This window comes from Amphibalanus amphitrite, unplaced genomic scaffold, assembly GCF_019059575.1.
Source record: "Amphibalanus amphitrite isolate SeventyFive unplaced genomic scaffold, NRLGWU_Aamphi_draft 000445F_arrow, whole genome shotgun sequence".
Taxonomy (NCBI): Eukaryota; Metazoa; Arthropoda; class Thecostraca; order Balanomorpha; family Balanidae; genus Amphibalanus; species Amphibalanus amphitrite.
The window spans coordinates 236,454-256,969 of record NW_024881939.1 but is presented as its reverse complement, the minus strand read 5'-3'; the positions used below and the strand labels follow the sequence as shown (position 1 = coordinate 256,969).

Below are 20,516 nucleotides of genomic sequence, written 5' to 3'. Positions count from 1 at the left end.
CTGTGATCGAGACCGCATCAATGTATCCCTTTAGGACCTTTGCACCGTCTTACGGACTTGGCTTCTGGCGAATTTATAGTCAATCCAAAGGAGTGCAGTCTGTCGCTCGATCATCTGGTATTGCGTAAACGTCCGCTTTCAGACCTGTATTGTCACACACATCTACCACCGTCCACCAGTCACGGACACATTATTCGTCTTGCAGCAATTCAAACTACCGAGGTATGCGCGATATTGCACCTGTCGCACACCTGAGTCCCACCGGGTAAACCCTCGCTTCCAGTCTCCGTCCAGTCGGCAGTGCCAGCGCTACCGGCCCGCGGCAGGCCGGCTGACGTCAGTAATTCGCACACAGATAGATACCTAACCCCCCGGGTGGGAAGCAGCGGGGCAAGACACCGGCACGAAGCGCGCCACCTCGTTTGTACCGACCGACCGCGCACCTCCACACACCGCCAGTTGACTGAATCGTGGCTTTCAACGTCACCTAACCGGCTCTCGGCCCCCACCCCCGCCCGACGGACAGTCTGCTTCCTCACGATACGTTCAGCGCCTTCTTGACGGCGGCCGCCACGTCGCCAGCGGTGGGCAGTGACGCGTCCTCCAGGCTCTTGGCGTACGGCATCGGCAGATCGGCGCCGCACAGACGCGTCACCGGGTAGTCGAGCTCGTAGAAGGCCGGGGCTGCGGTGAAGCAGAAACGGGCGTTAGAATGACAGGTTTCTCAGTAGACAATTTTAATATATTAGTTCTATTCTTTTAAAAAGAATAAAAAATCAAGCACGGGAAAGTCTGGTATAGCGATAAAAACGTCTCAAGTATTGATGAATCCAAAACGAGGTAAGCAGTTCAAACAAGGTGTCACTGTCAATAGTGCAATATTGCATTGACCATTGAACTTTATCACCACCGACTAGTCAGACCGTTAAGCGCCTCCATTTCCCCGCACACTCACATTCCATGATGCGTGCGGCGATCTCGGATCCGATGCCGCACTGCGGCCAGCCCTGCTCGACGGTGAGGCAGTGGTGCGTCTTGGTGACCGACTGCAGCACGGTGTCGATGTCGAGCGGCCGCACGGTGCGCAGGTTCACCACCTCGCACTCGATGCCCTCGGCGGCCAGCAGGTCGGCCGCTTCCAGGCAGATGCCCACCGGGCGAGAGAACGCCACCAGCGTCACGTGCTTACCTGCGGAAGGGGCGGGGGGGGGGATCGGTTCAGTTGCTTGGTAATGAGAAACAAGCGAAGCCGTGAACAGTTTCTCATTTTGTTTCATGCAAATCCATAGTGACAGGCCACGTCAAAGGACGACGTAGGTTCACGCGATTAGTACAGCTCCTCTGACCCCAGCTTGTGCCAGTCCCCGTCATACCCGGCCGCTCGATCTTGGCCTTTCCCAGTGGCAGGACGAAGTCGCGGTCCTGCAGCATCTCGTCCTTGACCTCGAACGGTGTGCCGTACATGAGCTCGTTTTCGAGGAACACCACTGGGTCCGGGTCGCGGATGGAGGCCTTGAGCAGGCCGCGCGCGTCCTCCGAGCTGTATGGCGACACCACCTGTAATAGGCAGAGGGCAGCAGGAAATAAGGGGTCAATCGACGAAAACGAAATGAGTCGCTTACGACACATCACATACCTATGATGAGTTGTAAGTCCTCAGACAGAAATGACAGGTGAAAACGGAGAGTCGTGCGTCCAAAGGAAGTTGCGTGACTTTCGTTGAAGCATTTGGAAGAGGTGTCCATTCCATTGCATTTCTTATTCATACCCCGGGCCGACATCCAACACTCACACCCAAAGTAGCCTATCATACCTCACCGTCTCCATTGGTCATCACCCGCCAGTTCTGCACCGAAACACCAAGGGACGCCCGTGAGCACACCGGCCCCCGTCGCGTGTCACTCACCTTCAGGCCAGGGCAGCTGGAGTACCACGACGCGAAGCACTGCGAGTGCTGGGCAGCCACACCGGCCGCGGCTCCGTTCGGGCCCCGGAACACAATCGGTACGTTCATCTGCCGATAATGGACACGGGTGGTGTTAGTCAGAGGGACAGGGATGGGAGGCACTTCATTGTACAGAGGTAACATTTCTGGAGGGCGGTCGAGCTGTTGGTGTTCCGGCAGATAAAAGATGTAACTGAAGATTATAGTTGACGGCAAGATAATCAGGAATGTGTGTGTGATGAACGCTCATCATAAAACAGAAACATCATCATTTATCAGATGACTTACCAAGCCTGCAGACATGTAGAATGTTTTCGCTGCTGAATTGATAACCTGATCGATAGCTTGCATAGAGAAGTTGAAGGTCATGAATTCACAAATCGGGCGCAGGCCGGCCTGCAAAAGGCAACAATCAATTCGACGATACACCTGGCGAAATTTTTCTCAACAAATTAAGTCGTGGTTTGAACTTCGAAACTGAGTACGATTTCACATGCTAACTAAATGTAAAAATCGTTTAAAAGCATATATGCTAAAAGTTTATCGCTATTTTGTGTCAATAGCCAGCCAAGGTAAGAGCAATTCCAAAAGTTCAAGCTAGCAACGTCATTCGGCATAGATCACTTCAACTTCCAGGTCCTGTTGCCACGACAGCGCCACCCACACTGTCAGCACTCAGCACTGTCCACCATCCAGTCTCCCTAGACCAACATGTGACCCTTGAGCTGGACAGCGTAGGCCTCCATTGACTTCCACATAGCAAACCCCTCCCCCACCTCCCCCGCAGTTCCCGGATCTCCCACACACTCACAAATGCGGCGCCGACGGCAATGCCAGCGAACCCGGACTCTGTGATGGGCGTGTCCATGACCCTCTTGTCGCCGTACTTCTTCCAGAGGCCGCGAGACACCTTGTAGGCGCCGTCGTACTGGGCCACCTCCTCTCCCAGCAGGAAGACGCGCTCGTCGCGCGCCATCTCCTCGTCCATGGCGCCATTGAGCGCGTCCCGCACGGTCACCTGTGCCGGCCGGACGGCGCTGGTGCTCAGCGAGCGGCGGCCGCCGCGCTGAGACGCAAACAGATAGGGAATAGGGTGAGAGAAGTAAATATATAGTCAGCTAATAGGTACCTGTCATAAGACGTTGCACAAGAAAATAGGATTAAATCATGCCATGCAGTTACTTAGCACAAATCAAATAGGTGGAGCCTGTAAGTTGTTTGATAAGCTGTTCCAGAGAATAAACTGTGCATATTTTAGATCATTATTGACAACAAAAAGAAAAACAATAGATATGGTAGCAAAATATGGCACATACATTACCATTACACAAGCATACTCTGCCTCCCTCTACTTACCAGCAGTGTGATTGCTCCTCTTGTCAGCATGTTGTTAAAAATTTGTTAAAGCTAACCAAGTCCCTGAAAAAGAATGGCTAGTTATTACTGAGTCACTGACATCAAAGATTCAACATCAACATGCCTGATCTTCCAAGATTCTGGTTCACCACTGGAGATGCTATTTTAAGGTGGCTCTTGCTAAATAACAGGCAAATCAGCATACCTGGGCAGTTTGATCTATTTGATTAAAGGAAAAGGGCCACCTTCGTGAAATATGAAGATATCGTTGTTTTTCATTTTGACATTATTATTTTTCATTTTCTTTTTAAAACTGGTGCCAGAAGTGCACAATTCGCGAAAAAGTATTTTAAACTATTTAACATATTGGTACTATGTTGATACTCTCTACGGCACCTACTGTATGATGGCATAGCGATGACGTCACACTCAAGCCAATCAGCGTTCAGAAGACAGACTCGTCGGATTGTGTCAGATAAGCTGATTGGTTAAAGCTGAGCTGGTTGGAGCTGATTGGTAAAAAACCAAAGCCTCGCCGCGGGTGGCTGTATTGTCGGATAAGAACGCATTCCTGGGATAAGGACGCATTCCTGGCGTATTTTCTTTTAAAATTGCCGATAACTACAAATGGAGGCCGAAATCGGCCGTAAGAAGGTAGACAGACTGGTTTTCAGACACGGGCTACAAGATGGCTATCTCAGTTTCAATCCCCATGTTAAAGGTGGCCCTTTTCCTTTAAATATGACTATACATAATCATATAGAGTCTATTCCTGTGGTTGCTCCAACCTCCTCTATGTAAGCTCTTCTGACCTCCTCTCAGTTAAAAAAATTGTACCTGTCACTCCTCCAAGCTCATCTAAGCTTAACCCAATCCTCTTCTTCCACCACTATTCTCATCCTTCCTAATCCCAAACAAAAGTTGGATTTCCGAATGAGTCTCTGGCAGAAATATACTGTGTCTGAAGCACATAGTACAAATGTGAATTATTCATGAATGAGATTTGAGTGGCATGGACATAATTGTGGGGATTGATAATGAAAAGGTATTTTTGAATAGTATTCTTTGACATACATACATCAGTTTTTTATTTCAAAGCAATGTTTATCTCAAAATCAATGTTGGTGTAACATAAACCATCAACTGTTTTAGCCCACCAACAGCTAATTTCCTCACGAAAATGTTCATTGAGGTAAGTAAATGATTGAGATATTTGATTTTGTCTCATCCATTGAACTGCCTCAGGTTGTGCACTCCCGTCACCCACCAATCACCTTACTTTACATATTGTTGAATAAATACGAGTTACAGTTTCATCAGTATACGATCTATGTAGTTTTATGTGCTAGTCAAATGGAATCAGTAAATTGAAAAAGAAGCATATCATGATATTAGCTACAGAATACCCACCAGGACCGCAACCCGCCCACTCAAACGCGGAAAGAAATTCGGGAATCCGCTAATGCCGCAAGAAATATTCTCGCGCAGCCCTCGTCTATTTTAGATACTGTTCATTTTTTCACCGCATTGCTATGGTAGGCGCTCACGTAAGAAATGACCAAATGAACAATCGCGCTTGATTGTTTACGTCATCAAAACTCAAAAGCGTAGAACACTAAAAACACTCGAATAGTTTCATACGCTGACGATTTTTTAGAGCTGCTACTTTTCTAGTAGAGCACGCATCAATCTTGCGCATCAATGTTCCCTGTTTACTTGCAGGGACTAGACTAGCCTTGCGTTCGACATCCGGAAAATAAGGGATAATTATCCGGAATTACTGGTAATTAGCTGGAATTGCAGGGACCATCGATGCAATCAGTTACATCTTTATATTGCTTTTGCTTCACAGATGCCTCTTTTACTCGTCGTCATGTCCGTTGTGCACGGTGTCAGCCTAAAACACCGAATGATCCCGGTGATCCCGGAAAATTATCCCTGATTATCCGGATGTCGAACGTGCGCTAAGAGTCGAGATAAGGAATACTCCAAGTAATTAAACGATTCTCCGCGACAAAAGTTCGTTTAAGATTTGCAACATCCATTGTCGTTGCTGAGGTCTAGTGTCGCTACCTGTCTTTGCAAAGAATACCGCAGAACGAAAGTCCTGGGCGATGCCAACACCACGAGCCACGACCCTGCGTATCTCTCACCCTCCAGCCATTTTCAAACCGTCTTGCAGAACATACGCAGATGGAAAAGGCCTATCAGCAAAACGCACCGGTTTTACGTCATATCTATATTGCTAGCGGCCGATTGGCGTACACAGCTCTGATCTCCGCAGGGTGGCACCGAGCCCACGACCAGCCGGCCAGAGGCGGCGCTCCCTCGTCCTTCCACCTCCCTCCCCGCACCGCCCGACAATAAATAGCGTGGCCGGCCGGGTCAGCCGGCCGCGCACTCTCTCGCTTTGCACTCAGTCTCTCACCGAGCGGATCAAGGGCGGGAAAGACTAGGTGCCTACGCCGCCGGCGCAGCGCTGGTCAACAATAACAACCGTGTCTCGCGCGGCCGGCGCCGGAACAGCCCGGCGGCCGGGAGCGCGCCCGACTGGAGGGACAGGGGAGACGGGAGGCCGAGTCGTTCCTCTAGGAGCGGCGGGTGAGACCGCCGGCCGGCCGAACACAGCGATCAACTGACGGAGGACACGATTGGAGACCGCTGCTGAGAGCGCGTCCGAGAGTGGCCGTCAGGAGCCCCACCACAACAGCACGACGGCGGGGACCGCCCGTAACGCGACAATATCGAGCCATATATCTGAGAGCCGATCGGCGGGCAGGACGAGGCTGCCCGTACGCGATTTGTGACAGCCTAATATACCACGCCCGCGCGCGAACACAATAGATCTCAGCACACACACACTAACCACTGCATACAGTGCAAGTTCGCATCGATGTTCTATCGCGCATGTCGGTGCGGATGTAACAACCTTCCTCCAAACGCCCGCGACGCCAACACGGCGCCCTGGTGAGCAGCGTCCCCAGCCAACGCACGCATACAAAACTAACCCCCGCCAACAGCCTCAGAGGCGGCGCTCCCCCCGCGGCCGCCCGTCCCGTCCTGTCCGGCACGGGCTGCCACGACAGGGACAGCCTCCCACCATCTCCCAACCACACGGCGATTCCTGAGAGACCCGCCGGTCCCACCGGAGGACGGCGGGCCGCCACACCCACACCCCTCACCGGCCGCCCAGTCCCCCTCCCCGAGTCACAATCTCCAGCTCAGCGCCAGCAGCACCGATTCCAAAATAAACATATGGCATGATCAACATCTGTGAGAGTCGTACGACCCGGCACCGCCGCCCGGTCCCGTCTATCGTGTGTCGTGGTGTATGTATGCCGTGTGTGCGAGGTGTGGTAGGTTTGTGTGTCTGTGTGTTAGGTGTATGAGTGGATCTCCTGCGGGCGGGAGCATGAGCAGAGCGCGGGTCACAGTCTCCGCAGCGGAGCGACGCATCAGGCCGCGTCTCGAGACTGGTAGAAGAGGATGTAGCCCGTCTCGGACGACTTCTGAATGTCGGAGGTCAACCCGAAAAAGTCCTCGATAGAAGACGGGTCGATTTTCTGCAAGCAGGAGACAACCGGTCAACCGGTGCGGACGTAACAGGGCAAGCGTTGACAATGTGCGATGCAATCCTGTCATTACCTAAGCGCTATAAGAGATAAAACAGCGAAATAAACGTGAATCAAAAAGCATAGTGCCCTTTACTTCCCATGATTATCCAAAAGCTACAATTTAAATGCAACCAAATTAAGGTGAAATGCAATATAACAACCTTCCGATTCATAGTCATAACTTCGCCGAAACAGTATCAAGCCGAACGATATCCAAATAACGTTCGTAAAACCATCCTTGTTCATAACACAAGGGACCCACTATTCCAATATCCACGGTGGAACAACCCAACCCACCGTTTCCAATATAATCCCACCCATTCCCACCTCTCAGCACTGGACACCAATACCGCCGGTGTCACCTCTATCATACAGTCAGACTGATATCACCCCCATCAGCTGATGTAACTCACATCCACGACGTCATCGTCGAACAGCAGCCAGAAGCCGTACGACTTGACTATGGAGATGTAGTGGCCGCGGTTGGGGCCGGAGCCGCAGTGGACGACCACCGCCACCAGGTCATAGAGCCGGTCCGGGGTCACCACGTCATCAGACTGGGGGCAGCAAGGGTCACATCAGAGGACCACCGCCGGTCACAGAGGACCATATCAGGTTACAAATCCAGTCCGGTGCCACGGACATCGGATCTCCAGCACCACAACTCAAAATATCCGATTTTATCACCGACTCGCGCTTTCGGCCACCATGCCCCACTCACCACGTTGAAGAGCCGCAGCTCCAGGGGGAAGACGACGCGGTGCGACACCTTTATGTGCCTGCTGTACTGCTCCATGTACTTGAACCGCTTCAGGTGCAGCGCCAGGATCGTCGGCGACTTCTTCACCCGCATCCGCTTCTGCAGGGAGGGCCGCATCGTCAGCCCAGCGGCCACAGGCTCTCAGTGGGTGTTGGTACAGTGTTTTATGCAAGGGTGGGATACTTAGCAAAACAAGTTGGAATGAGCCAACAACACTTGACGTATAGCGTACCGAGGAAAAAAACGATGCACTAATATAAAGATTAACAGGCTGGCAGTTCAATGCAACTAGTTGTTTGATTTTGCACTGCCTAGCTTGAGGTAAAGTTGGCAGTTGCGGCAATATAGGAAAGTACATTCAACAACCAGTCAAACATAAACGCCAACGATTAGATAACCCTCTACCTACTACTGGCATAATACAGGCCACAACTGTCATGAGAAGTCATGATCGTAGTTCAAAGAAATGCACACCAATGCAGCTGCTACTCCAATACGCCCGAGACGCTATACATCAGCCAAATGATTATCACTTATGGTCGGTAACTAGAAAGGGGAAAATACAAGGATAAAAAAACAACAACAAAATGGATGCATAATCCACTTCCCTTTAATAAATTAAAATGCAGGAAAACAGCGCACCAATGGCAGGTATGCGCCCAACAGACTAATTCGATCACTGATCAGTTATTGGCGTAATGGCGTGCACAGGGAAAATGTCACGCAAACCGCCGCGATTTGACCGAAACGGTACACCAGTTAGATTTTTTCCCTACAACTGTAATAAAGTGTGCCGATGCATTGTGCGAGGTGACAATGCGGCAAATGCAGAGCAGGAAAACTGACAGGTCGGTTGACTAGCCAATAACCATGATCATTTTTAGATATATCGTGAAGTATAACAGGGTAGCGATACTTAGAGGCATCTGAAGGCGGTTTCTTACTGCTGTATCTCGTGTGCTGTAATTGAACATCGACCCCGGGCTATGCAACAAAAACAACGCCGCCCTATACCCCCCCCCCCCCCCCAGAATCGCCCGTCATTTCCCACCTGTGCCTCCTGGTAGGAGCAGCAGACGTCGCACTTGAACTTGTTGTCGCCGCACAGCGTCTCCGACTCGCTGAATCGCAGCAGACAGTGGCTGATGCTCGTGTTCTGGTCCACGTCCACTTGCAGGTCGAAAAAGTCCTCGTCCTTGCTGCTGATCTGTGGAAATAAAGCGGACACACTGTGAGAAGCGGACAATGGCGTGAGACATAATCAGCGACCTGGTGCTTCAGGGTACCGTATGAAGCGCTCGTGTATATCGCGGCGTAACGCGTTTTACTTTCGCATTACCCAGCTGCAACTCTGGCGCAAAGTTCCTCGACTACCACCGAGCGCCGCCGTACCGTTTCACAGTTGAGGCAGCGCGTCTCCGATGTGAGGATGCCCTGGAAGATCTCGTGCACCCAGGTGGGCTCCTGCTGCTGTAGTGACGAGCTGCCCTCCGAGTCCGTTGGCCGGCCCTTGCCGTTTGCTACCGGTGTGTTCCGCTCCGCTGCCGGGGAGAAAGGCGGAAAGACGGGTTAGTCCAGCGCTGTCAGGGAGGTTCAGCAAGTTTGAGTGGCTAGACTTGATAGCGTGACCCGAGTGTTTACAGCATTGTTACATAGGGACACCTTGATCTGTGTGTAAGGTTTAGACACAGCCGCCTATTACAATTTACGACAATGCCGCCAGCCCCAGCCGTAGTCCGAGAGAAGGAGCGACAGAAGCTGTTGCCTAGTGCGCATCCGAGATGCCATCGTCCTGTGGCTGCATCAGATGCGTTTGCGGTGCATTGCCGTGGTCGGACCGTAACACAATCCGCACCACCGGCCACCATAGATCGATTCTCCAGCACAACAACAGCCAACTGGTCAACATCGCGAAATAGTCTCATTTACGGCAAATACTTGGTCAATGCACCGGTCTACTAGTGCTGAAATATGGCACACCAAGATAAATCGACAAATCATGCTCGATCACCCAGAGAAAGCACGGTACATACGACTTTGAGCGGAGAATGCTTACCAAGGATGATCTCATTGATATTATTAATGAGAAAGTTGAGGAATTCATGAGCATCTTGTTGCATGTAGTTGTCAAATTCCTCTTTTTCTTTTCGTAAGCGGGCAATGAACTTCTTCGGTGCTATTGTCCCAACCTGAAAATGCACAAAGGAACGATTATTTGGAACATTACGATCGCAAAAAAAAAACGGAATCAAGATCGATAAGTAAGTCGGTAAGTCGGCAAGTCCAGTTAGGTCGGTAAGTCTACGCAAATCGTCCGTCCGCGACACCGACCTTTTTCTTTTGTGTGGCGATGTTGTAAAACAGGTCGGCAAGACAGGTGAGCAGCGTCTCCTTGGTGCGTTTGTTGCGGGCCTTGTACTCAAGCACCTTCTCTCGGAAGGGCCGGCAAAAGTACAGGGCCTGCAGCACCGAGTTGCTGTAGCAGGTGTTGCCGAACTGAAATATTAAGGAGCGAGTATTATGACTTATGGGTGCAGTTGAAACTTGAAGATACAAAATATGAGCAGATGGCAAGACGATTGCATCCCTTAATACGCCTCCACTTTTTCAGGCAATTCTCAGATTATGAATAGCCAAAAGGCAGGGACTAATTGCAAGTGAGTAGTTCTAGTCAACTTCGAGTTAAGTTCCAGCAGAGTCGAGTCGCCCTGGGTCTCGATATGACTTGAATTTGACACTGATATTTGACAGAAGGCAGTGAATAAGCTATCAACCATATATGGTCAAAGGTAAGTACATATTTAGTTAACAGAGGTTATCACAGAAATGGGTACTCACATTAACCAGCCCAAAGTAGTGTTCATTGTTGGGAAACTGGTCTGATCCTATCTCTTTTTCCAGCTGGGAAGCATTAGCTCCCTGAAATCACATATTGGTTTTGGGTTAAATGCACAATTCACCATCAATAATAGACATAATTGTCATTCAGAAATAGCAGTTCCAGAGAGGCAAATACCTATCTCAGATTGAGACTGAGCTCTTAAAAGCAATACAGAAACATTTCCATTACTCTAAATAAAAATGCCCCAAACTTACCATTTTCAACTGGTGAAACAGTTGGGTACACAGTGTGAATGTTTGAAGGTCCTGAAACAAATCACAACAGCATATAAATAAAACTAAACAATAATGCTTCCAAAGCTATACATCCAACTTCCCATATGAATAAGTAATATGAGGAAGTAGGAAGTAAGGAGGAGATAAGGAGGTAATATATTTATGTTTTATGTTTGTTTAATAGAAGGTAATATCTATAGTTTCCTTATATGTGGTTTGCCTCCATGTACATTTTTCTGCATGTCATGCTATTCACTAGCAAAAAATTGCATGAAGCAAACCTGAGAAAATTGAAATTCACATGATTGACACACATGAAATAACTATTTATGACTATTTCCATATGTGCAAGCTGAGACCAAGACTTAATATTAGAACATTGATGAGCCATGCTGTGGAACTCTAGAAAATGCTGTCACTCACAAAACAGATGTGATGATGAACCTCAAGGCCGAAGCCAAACCACTTTTGAAAAACAAACAATAGAGATAGTAGTACCCCTATTTACTATGACTAACCATAACCCAAGTTCAAATTGATAGCACAGTGAGTAGTGACAGTAGACTTAAATTTAACATGACAATGCTTATATAACATTTGTGATTTTAGTCTGCGGTTATGAGAATAAAGCCTCTCCAGTGAAGCATGAAACTAACAGTTAACTAGTTCACAGTCAACACCGGAAACTAAGTTCCATTGATCCAGTTTCTCTGCATCGAGTCCGTCTGTCCATCTGATCATGATGTGACAAGTATCTCATTCTACAATGACATATGATACCAAAATTATCAATGAGATGCTCTCAAAGACAATTATACCATTCATAAGAGATGCAAAACATGCTTACCTTTCAAAAAGTAGGTCACGCAATCCTCTTGTTTACCAACAACTGATCAAAACAAACCCGCCTAACCCATCGTTGCTAGCTGTTTCACAGAATATGACAAAACAGACATGTTATGATCGGAAAAAATGTCAGGAATGAACGAGAGGCTAATTGGAAGTCAAAGTAGTATCCTACGCGCACCGACAATCCACTTCACAACTTTCCACACGTGAAACTTTTCTACGGAAAATTTTAGCCAAATTACAGCTAAGTTTACCATAGCTAGACATATCTGACGCAGTACGGACAATCATTCGCTTATTTCCTCTTTATTCATGCTACTTTTCCATTTGATCTCTTTTTGAGATATGTAATTTCAAAACCATGAATATTTTTTTTGGTCTACTTTCCAAGAACCTTTATAAATGTAAATGTTTTGATTCACATATTCACAAGCCTTTGGGGACTGATTGGTTGTTTATCTAGTAGCCTTGGTTGGGGATCTCTGCCCAAGATTATTAGAATCTCTCCTCAGATCTCATCTCCAACTTTTATCTCATCACAATTAGGTTGTAGCCAAAGTGAACACCACAACCACAACAACAAAGGTACCGAAAAGTCGAGACCACAAGACAGGAAGTTGCCTTCTTTCTGCCTGCCTCAACCTGGTAAGTTCCTGCCTTTTTCAGTTAAATAGGTAGGTTTGGCCAAGGTTATGGCAATTGTTGATGTAAAGGTGCTTCCAAAGTTTGATGTTGAAATGTGTTTGCTATCAAAGTCTGTTTCTCCCCTTCCTTTCCGATCTCTCTCTCTCTCTCTCTCTCTCTCTCTCTCTCTCTCTCTCTCTCTCTCTCTCTCTCTCTCTCTCTCTCTCTCTCTCTCTCTCTCTCTCTCCCTCTCTCTCTCTCTTTCTCTCTCTCTCTCTCCCTCTCTCTCTTTCTCTCTCCCTCTTGACCCCCTTTCCCTCTCCCTCTCACTCTCCCTCTCCCTCTCCCTCTCCCCTCTCTGACCTCTCCCTCTTCATCTTCCTCACCCTCTCCCTCCATCCATGATCCCTTTCTCTTGCTTCTTCCCTTCCTTTCCAGCTCTCTCCCTCCTTCCTCTCCCTGACCCTCTTGGCCTCTTCCCCAACGGCCTCATCCTCTCCCTCTATCATGCTCCCTCTCCCTCTGCTGATCCTTTTCCTTATCACCCTCTCTCCAATCCTCTGTCTCTCACCCTCCCTCTCCCCAATCCTCATCACTCCCACTTCCCCATTCTCTGCTCTTCTCATGCCTTTTCTCTCTCTTACTTTTTGCCAAGTCCACCCCTCTCCCTCTCTTATGTGTTAGCATGACATGCTACATGCACACAACCTAGAAATGTGTAACACCCATGGTGTAAATGACTAAAGCTGCTCTCTGCTAGGCTGTTATGGGTGAAAATTAGTTTGAGAATCATGCAATCTTGCAGTAGAATTGTTCAGGGTGTCTGTTATGATGAAGAAGAAGAACCACTTTTGACCTAAGGGTCAAATGACATCTAGCAGAACCTGGGTGAACTCCATTGATAACAGTCTGGGTGTCCTGATACTCAAGAGGAGGGTATAAATTCCTCAAAAGTTCCCAAACCTTATTGGAAACTGTTTGGTTTTAGCCTACCTACACAATCTAGAGACAAATAGCCAGGGGCCACTGACGAAGCTGCATCTGACTCTCTCTTTACTAACCAGTGGCAGCAAATGGTCCCCATCGTGCGATACTGGCATCCGTGTCTGTATAATGTCACTAGCATCCGTGTCGGTAATGTCACTAGCATCCGTGTCGTACTGTTAGTACGTACAGTACTGCCTCCGGACCCCGGCCACTGCACATTGCACAGTAGGTATACGGCTATTATGTTATGTGAGTGGCGACGAAACGCGACTTACGACGGCTGCAGGCGATTGACTGTGACGTTATGAATGGGCCCAGCGGCGCCAGGAGTTGACAAGGACTACATTGGAGTGGCGCCATGGGCTGTCGCTGCGCCGAAATCGCTACAATTGTCGTCGGAAAGAACCTGCAGTCGACGTGAGAATCGATGCGGTCGCCGGGACGTTTTGACACCTTCGTCGGATGTGTCGCGTGTCGGCCGAGCCTTTGTCTGGGAAAAGAAACAGTAGCGCTGTTGTTTTCCCATCTGAGCCGTCATGAAATCGTTCCGAATCGGCGCCAGCCACCATCCGTTGGCGATAGATGAGCGAGCGGCATCCTATTCCCGTCGGTGCAATTTGCCGGGCGGTATCGGAATGGCTCTCTTTTCTCATCATCCCTCTCTTTCTGTTCCTCTCTTGTCTTTTTTGATATCCTTTCTTCACACCTCTCTTGGATCATTGTTTCTCTTCTTCATCTTTCTCTATCTCTCTGTTTTGTCTTTCTCTGTTGTCTCTCCCCTCCCCTCACGCGACCTCTCCGGGAGGGGGGATGGGGTCGGCTCCGGTCACGGCCCCGCCCTTGGGTCGCGGCTGCTGACGTCACCGGTCGGCGGTGAGTCACCGCTCCTCCGTCGGTGGCCGGCCCGCTGCGATCAATACGGCGGTGTCTTCGCGGGCCGAGGCGCCGCTGCCGAGTGCGGACTGCAGACTGCCCCCGACCGTCGCCCGACCTGCGCCGAACGGGCACGGCGCCTCCATGTGGCGCCTCCATGATTCCTATCGCTTATTGGACACTAACCAACATGGCGCTTCACTTGGCTACGAATGATGATGATGCGCGACTTTTTCGTGGATGGGGAGAAAGGAACTGGTTTGACTTTATTCCTATCTTGAATCGGTTGCCTTTTTCGGTTCTAAATTACTGGTTGGTAATAGTTCTGAAATGGCTGTCAGTAGCGAATTCCAATATTCTTAGGGGCAAACACAACCACAGGATTTAACTTCTCAACTATAATGCTGACCGGACTAACGTTTTTTTTCATTCGCGGAGTGGAGGAGCGGGTACCACCTCAGCCCCTACGCTGTCTTGCCCCTACCTAACTGACCTAGAGCTACGCCACAAAGAGCATTGGCGGCCCAAAGAAACGCAGCGATTAATAACCAATTTTAAGGTCTAAGGTGAACCGGTGGCTTCAAAGTTCAGGCCAAAACTCAAAGGTCGGATTCCGGTTTTGGTGAAAAAGTTGGGCAAGGCTGATCGCCGAGCGACTTTTTTGGCGCCATCGCGTTTGTCACGTCCAGCGGCGTCTAACTAAGCTTTTTCTTTGAGAAAGAAGAACTTCGAATTTGGGCTCGGAGCGATGTCAAGTAGTTCTTTTTAGTATGTTATACCTAACTATCGTTTTTTGATGCGCAACATAAGCAACTATTCCAATGTATTGCGCAGTTCTCTTCTTCGACAGACCTGTGGTAATACCTGTAACCCACGCTCTCTGTAATTTGCGTGGAACATATTTTATGACCAGATAAACAGCAATCATGCATTCTGTTTTAGTCCAATTAGTGACTAACTTTTGTGTTTTGAATCGCGTTAGACAATTCGCTGTCTCATACCTTGTGATCTCTACTGATTTGGTAAAAAGTTTGCAGTGATTGTGCAATAGCTTCGGTTTTCGGTGTCATGCATGAGCTTAAACTAAAACGCCCTGTATTCTCTACACGGCAAAATCCAAGCTTACAATCAATCCAGCTATAATTTGTCCAGCCATTTTTTTTTTTGCTTTGCTCTCTTTCGCTTGCCAAGATATATTGCGATGCAGCATCGTTCACAATAAAAGTCCCACTTTTTAATTTAGAATAAACATTCACATAAGCATCCTTGATGTGACCAAAGACGATGGACGAGTCATAATCCGAAGAATGTGGTCACGCGTCCACCTGTACCTTTTAACTGAATCCTCCTGAAAATGGCCAGACTATTAGTTTACGTGGCTCACAGATACAGAGTTCATAGTAATACATAGTTCAATTTAGGAGTGCCTGACTCCTGTATCAAAGAAGTTGATTGCTTTAGCTCACATTTGACTTTGAGGGAGCTTTCAGTGCACTGTAAAGGCTCGACTTTTGAAGCAATTACGGCACTGTGGCCTATATGCCTATACAAAGCGTTTGTGGCGTTTGTTGGCGGCCAATCGCCTGTTCCGACGGTCGGTGACGGCCTGAATAGTGTCTGAGCTGGGTCGATAGTCAACTGACGGCCGGCTCGGCACGGCAGGTCCGGCGTCCGCCAGTCGGGCGCCAGCACCCACAACAACAGGCTGGTCACCTGGGCCGGGGCTGACCAGTCGGGCGCCAGCACCCACAACAACAGACTGGTCACCTGGGCCGGGGCTGACCAGTCGGGCGCCAGCACCCACAACAACAGACTGGTCACCTGGGCCGGGGCTGTACTAAACCCTAATACCCTTCACATAGCCCCACCGACAACAACCAGCCGGTCACCTGGGCCGGGGCTGTACTGACCCCCAATACCCTTCACATAGCCCCACCCACAACAACAGACTGGTCACCTGGGCCGGGCCTGTACTGACCCCCAATACCCTTCACATAGCCCCACCCACAACAACAGACTGGTCACCTGGGCCGGACCTGTGCCACTGCCCGACTGCCGACCCCTTATACCCCCCCCCCCCACATAGCTCCACCCACAACAACAGACTGGTCACCTGGGCTGGGGCTGTGCCCCTGCCGACCCCCAATACCCCCCTCCCTCACATAGCTCCACCCACAACAACAGACTGGTCACCTGGGCCGGGGCTGTACTAAACCCTAATACCCTTCACATAGCCCCACCGACAACAACCAGCCGGTCACCTGGGCTGGGGCTGTACTGACCCCCAATACCCTTCACATAGCCCCACCCACAGCAGGCCGGTCACCTGGGCCGGGCCTGCGCTGCCCCCTAATGCCCCCTCACATAGCCCCACCCACATCAACCAGCCGGTCACCTGGGCCGGGGCTGACCGGTCCATACTGACTCTACAATCATCACCCTCACGTAGCTCCGCCTCCACTCCATCCGCAACAATAGACCGGTCATTATTTTCAAATAATATGGAGTCTTTTTGTGTCTCAATGTCGATATCGTTGTTACATCTAAATGCCCAAATAACCTGTTTTAATAGATCCCAAGGACACATCTTATTTTGAACCATGAGGCTGGAACTCGTTTGACATCATACCCCTTTCCATAATGAATTGAGTACTTTGAAGGCGGATGTTATTCCACCCCTCGCCTTTCTCGTCTATAGTTGGGTACCTCGGCTGAAGTACCCAACTAGGCATTATATATGCCTGGCAGTCAAACGGCATGCGCTCTTTAGCTGAGGAAACTTCACTTGCAGCCCCAGCAAATTATCTTCTGGCTGGATGCAGGGGGCTTACCAGCTGAACACTGCGTCCACTGTGTCCAGCCAATGACGCCGTCCGCCCGCGTGACCTCGGGCATCTCGCGCGGGTCTGCCGCGATATCAGGGCCGTCGGCCACCGTCTCGGGTATATGAAGACGCCAGTGGCCGTGATGAACTGTCGGCTGATCCCGTCCAATACACTGCGGCTTTGGCCGAGTGATCCGGCCAATACAGCCGTGGCGCAGCAGCGTCCCGCCGGCCACTCTGCCTCTCTACCTCCTCCCCGCTCTCTCTCCCCCTTTCTTCCCCGGTCTCCCTCCCTCTCTTTAACTTTCTCGCTGTCAGTCTTTCTATCTTTATTTCTCCTCTCTCCCGCTGCCCTCTGTCTCTCTCTCTGTCTCTCTCTCTGTCTCTCTCTCTGTCTCTCTCTCTGTCTCTCTCTCTGTCTCTCTCTCTGTCTCTCTTTCTGTCTCTCTCTCTGTCTCTCTCTCTGTCTCTCTCTCTCTCTGTCTCTCTCTCTGTCTCTCTCTCTGTCTCTCTCTCTCTCTCTGTCTCTCTCTCTCTCTCTGTCTCTCTCTCTGTCTCTCTCTGTCTCTCTCTCTCTCTCTCTCTCTCTCTCTCTCTCTCTCTCTCTCTCTCTCTCTCTCTCTCTCTCTCTCTCTCTCTCTCTCTCTCTCTCTCTCTGTCTCTCTCTGTCTCTCTCTCTGTCTGTCTGTCTGTCTGTCTGTCTCTCTCTCTCTCTCTCTCTCTCTCTCTCTCTCTCTCTCTCTCTCTCTCTCTCTTTCTCTCTCTCTCTCTCTCTCTCTCTCTCTCTCTCTCTCTCTCTCTCTCTCTCTATCTCTGTCTCTGTCTCTGTCTCTGTCTCTGTCTCTGTCTCTGTCTCTGTCTCTCTCTCTCTCTCTGTCTCTGTCTCTGTCTCTGTCTCTGTCTCTGTCTCTCTGTCTCTGTCTCTGTCTCTGTCTCTCTCTCTCTCTCTCTCTCTCTCTCTCTCTCTCTCTCTCTCTCTCTCTCTCTCTCTCTCTCTCTCTCTCTCTCTCTCTCTCAATTGGCAATCTCGTCTCAGATGGAGGATGGACCCGGTCGGTTCCCGCCGCCCGTCCTGCGGTCGATAACACCCGTTTACCCGACCTGACGTGATGTGCGCCGCCCTTCTTTCATGTCCCGAATATCTGTGCTTCCTATAGGCGTGCTACTAATGGATCTTGGTCTGACAGCCTATTCAACGTCACTTCTTTTTTGGACATCAGCTACATTAACTGGTATAAGTAGCACCATCTCGATGGTTGCACTCACCCCTGTCTTCCTTTCCCCGTGTCCGCGCCCTTCCCCTTACTTTTCCGTTCATTTCCCCATATCTTGTCTCCATTTCGCTGTCGGCTTATGAAACTTATTATTATACGGTGTAAATTATCTATAATTCTCAAAATCGCCATTTTTAGGCCTTATTAATCGTATTATATGATAAGTGTTGGCAAATGGCATATCAAACTAAATCTAAGTGTGGGTAGTTTGACGCGACTTCTTACTCCACCCAGTCAAATGGCCTATAGCCCTCCTGCAATTCGCTGGTCTGATGAGCGTCCAAATGTTCGGTTACGAGCGGGGTGTCCTGGTTCTATCGGGCTGGGCCGTGACGTCGGCCGAATTCCGGCAAACTCCGGCATTTCCCGTGACTGGCGGCGGGCTGGGCTGTGTGGCGCCGGCCCGGGGGCGCAGAGGGACGCCCGGCGCCCCGCCGGCGGCCGCTCGGTGCTCTCGGCAGACGGGTGTTGCTCGTCGGAGAGAGACGGACGACCCACAGCGGTCCCGGCGGACCCAGAGGCCGGCAGAGCCGCCACCTCCGGCAGAGCCCAGCCTCTGACGGTGCCCGGATAGAAACTTATTTCCAGAGCCGTGTGCCGGAGGATATTGTGCGTCCGAAATGCGTCAGTCATGCCACAAGCGGCGTCCGTATGTGCGCTTATATTGCCCCGGATGTCTTGTTCAATTGAATTGAGACCGTCATAACCGTGCCAGATATGTTCATTTGGCTCTGTGGGGCTTGGTATTGGATGGCTGGATTGACGCAAGCCAAAGTTCCCCCTTTTATGAGTTCCGAAGCGTATTGCGCTTGGCTTTTTGATAATAAGCCATTGACTTTTCTTTGTACATTTTGTTGAAGTGATCTCCACAAGTCTTGATAATTTCTAGTATCTCAAGGCCGACGTGCCCTTACTTTGGTCATGTCGGGCTAGGCCTTGAGATCCTTACATGCATCAGCAAAGACACTGGCATCCGAAAAGCGCTGTATTTGATTCCTAAGACGTTCGTATCTGAAGCCCCCCGCTGTCCATTCCCGCCCGGCCCGTCGGCCGCCCGGCCTGCCGACTGGCCCGCCTGACGCCGGAGCGCTGCGGCGCAGTCTAACCGGCGCGGCGCCGACACCATTTCAGCGCCACGCTCCCGCCGGGGCCATTTGCATACATATTACAGGTTGAAGGAGCATCGGCGGCGGCGCAGGAGCGGCCGTGTGTCCAGTGTGAACCTGGCTCGACCGGGTCAATTACCCGGCTCACACGGGTGACGAGAGCCGAGCCCACAGCGGCGCGTGCTGTGCGTGATGATCCATTATTCGGGCTTCAGGCTCTCACTTTATGGTTTGTCGATTAGGTGTAGCAAGTGGCTTGGAGACTGTGAACACGCACTTTCATAAGGTTTCAATACCCTCACGGCTGGTTGCTGGCCCTCTCTCCAATCATGCTGATAATTGAAGAGTGGGTGGTCTTCGGGTCTTGGGTCGGATAATGCTACTTTATTTTGAAATTTGGTAAAGTTCGTAGATTTTGATGACCGAAAACGGATTTGCATGATTTATGTGATTTTGTGACCTAAAAACCTCCTTGTTTCTAGCAGATGGTGAATGTATGGTCTTGTTATCAGGAAAGTCAGTGTTACCACGTTGTTTCTCTTCCTGCCTAGTCAAGGATTGGCATTCTGTAGACGCGTCCCTAAAGATGCTACAAGTTTGCATCGCTTGGCCTCTTTCGGTATCCTTTGCGAGCTCATTGCATGTGCTGTGCTGATGAAGTCAGTCTTTGTCTTTCACCTGGCCGAGCAGGTCTGTTCGCAATGACTCAGATATGGTTTACCTCGGTGGTTCACCTTGCGCTCGTCCCTGGTGCCTGTAGACGGAGTGGCGGCCGGCCGGTCAGGGATCGCAGGCGGGGAGGAGCACCCTCGGGTGGCGGGGGAGGAGAGGAGGAGGGAGGCGGGGCGGGGCGGGGCGACCTGCGCAGCGGCGGCGCCACCCGAGCCGATCAATAGCTCCGCCGGCGGCCGGCGGTGGCGCCCCCGGCGCCGTGACCGTCGCCGCCGCGCCGCTGCCGCCAGTAGTGACCGACGGGGAGGGTGCCGCGCGGCCGGCCGAGCGAGCGAGCCAGCCGGCGGCAGGTCCGTCTGTCCAGCGGCGCTCAGAGCCTCAGCAGACAGACAGGCAGCGGCGACAGCGGACCCAGAGAGCGGCGGCAGCGGGCTGGCAGCCTGGTGAGTTCCTCTCGCGGTTGGCACCGCGTCGTTGGTGTTCTTCCGAGGGTTGGCAGGAGTCTTGAAGCTGGT

The 20,516-nt window shown here is 50.5% G+C and overlaps 3 protein-coding genes across 5 annotated transcripts in view; 1 reads left to right on the top strand and 2 right to left on the bottom strand.

Moving 5' to 3' along the window:
- Positions 1–131: 131 nt before the first annotated feature.
- Positions 132–4,803, bottom strand: LOC122391577 (pyruvate dehydrogenase E1 component subunit beta, mitochondrial-like). Of its 2 annotated transcripts, none has more exons than XM_043385626.1 (8): positions 4,712–4,803; positions 3,302–3,364; positions 2,757–3,011; positions 2,234–2,341; positions 1,907–2,014; positions 1,374–1,557; positions 956–1,189; positions 132–684 (listed from the first exon to the last, which is right to left on the bottom strand). In XM_043385626.1, exons 2-8 carry the CDS (start codon positions 3,329–3,331, stop codon positions 536–538), a joined length of 1,068 nt encoding a protein of 355 aa, XP_043241561.1. In that variant the 5' UTR covers positions 3,332–3,364; positions 4,712–4,803; the 3' UTR covers positions 132–535. The 2 variants fall into 2 exon arrangements, with proteins under 2 accessions (XP_043241561.1, XP_043241560.1); XM_043385625.1 differs by lacking the exon at positions 4,712–4,803 and adding an exon at positions 4,139–4,279.
- Positions 4,804–5,525: 722 nt separating this feature from the next.
- On the bottom strand, positions 5,526–11,933 carry LOC122391576 (ubiquitin carboxyl-terminal hydrolase 46-like). The gene is made up of 10 exons (XM_043385624.1): positions 11,640–11,933; positions 10,772–10,822; positions 10,514–10,594; positions 10,007–10,171; positions 9,732–9,864; positions 9,068–9,216; positions 8,727–8,882; positions 7,637–7,774; positions 7,329–7,472; positions 5,526–6,864 (listed from the first exon to the last, which is right to left on the bottom strand). Exons 2-10 carry the CDS (start codon positions 10,772–10,774, stop codon positions 6,757–6,759), a joined length of 1,077 nt encoding a protein of 358 aa, XP_043241559.1. The 5' UTR covers positions 10,775–10,822; positions 11,640–11,933; the 3' UTR covers positions 5,526–6,756.
- A 37-nt stretch (positions 11,934–11,970) lies between these two features.
- Positions 11,971–20,516, top strand: part of LOC122391573 (protein Fe65 homolog) — a 76,703-nt gene continuing 68,157 nt past the window's right edge. The window contains exon 1 of one of the 2 annotated variants that reach the window (XM_043385613.1): positions 11,971–12,286. The gene's annotated coding sequence lies outside the window, so the exon portion shown is untranslated. Of the gene's footprint in view, positions 12,287–20,291; positions 20,445–20,516 lie in introns of those variants that run through there. The other variant, XM_043385615.1, reaches the window with a different exon arrangement.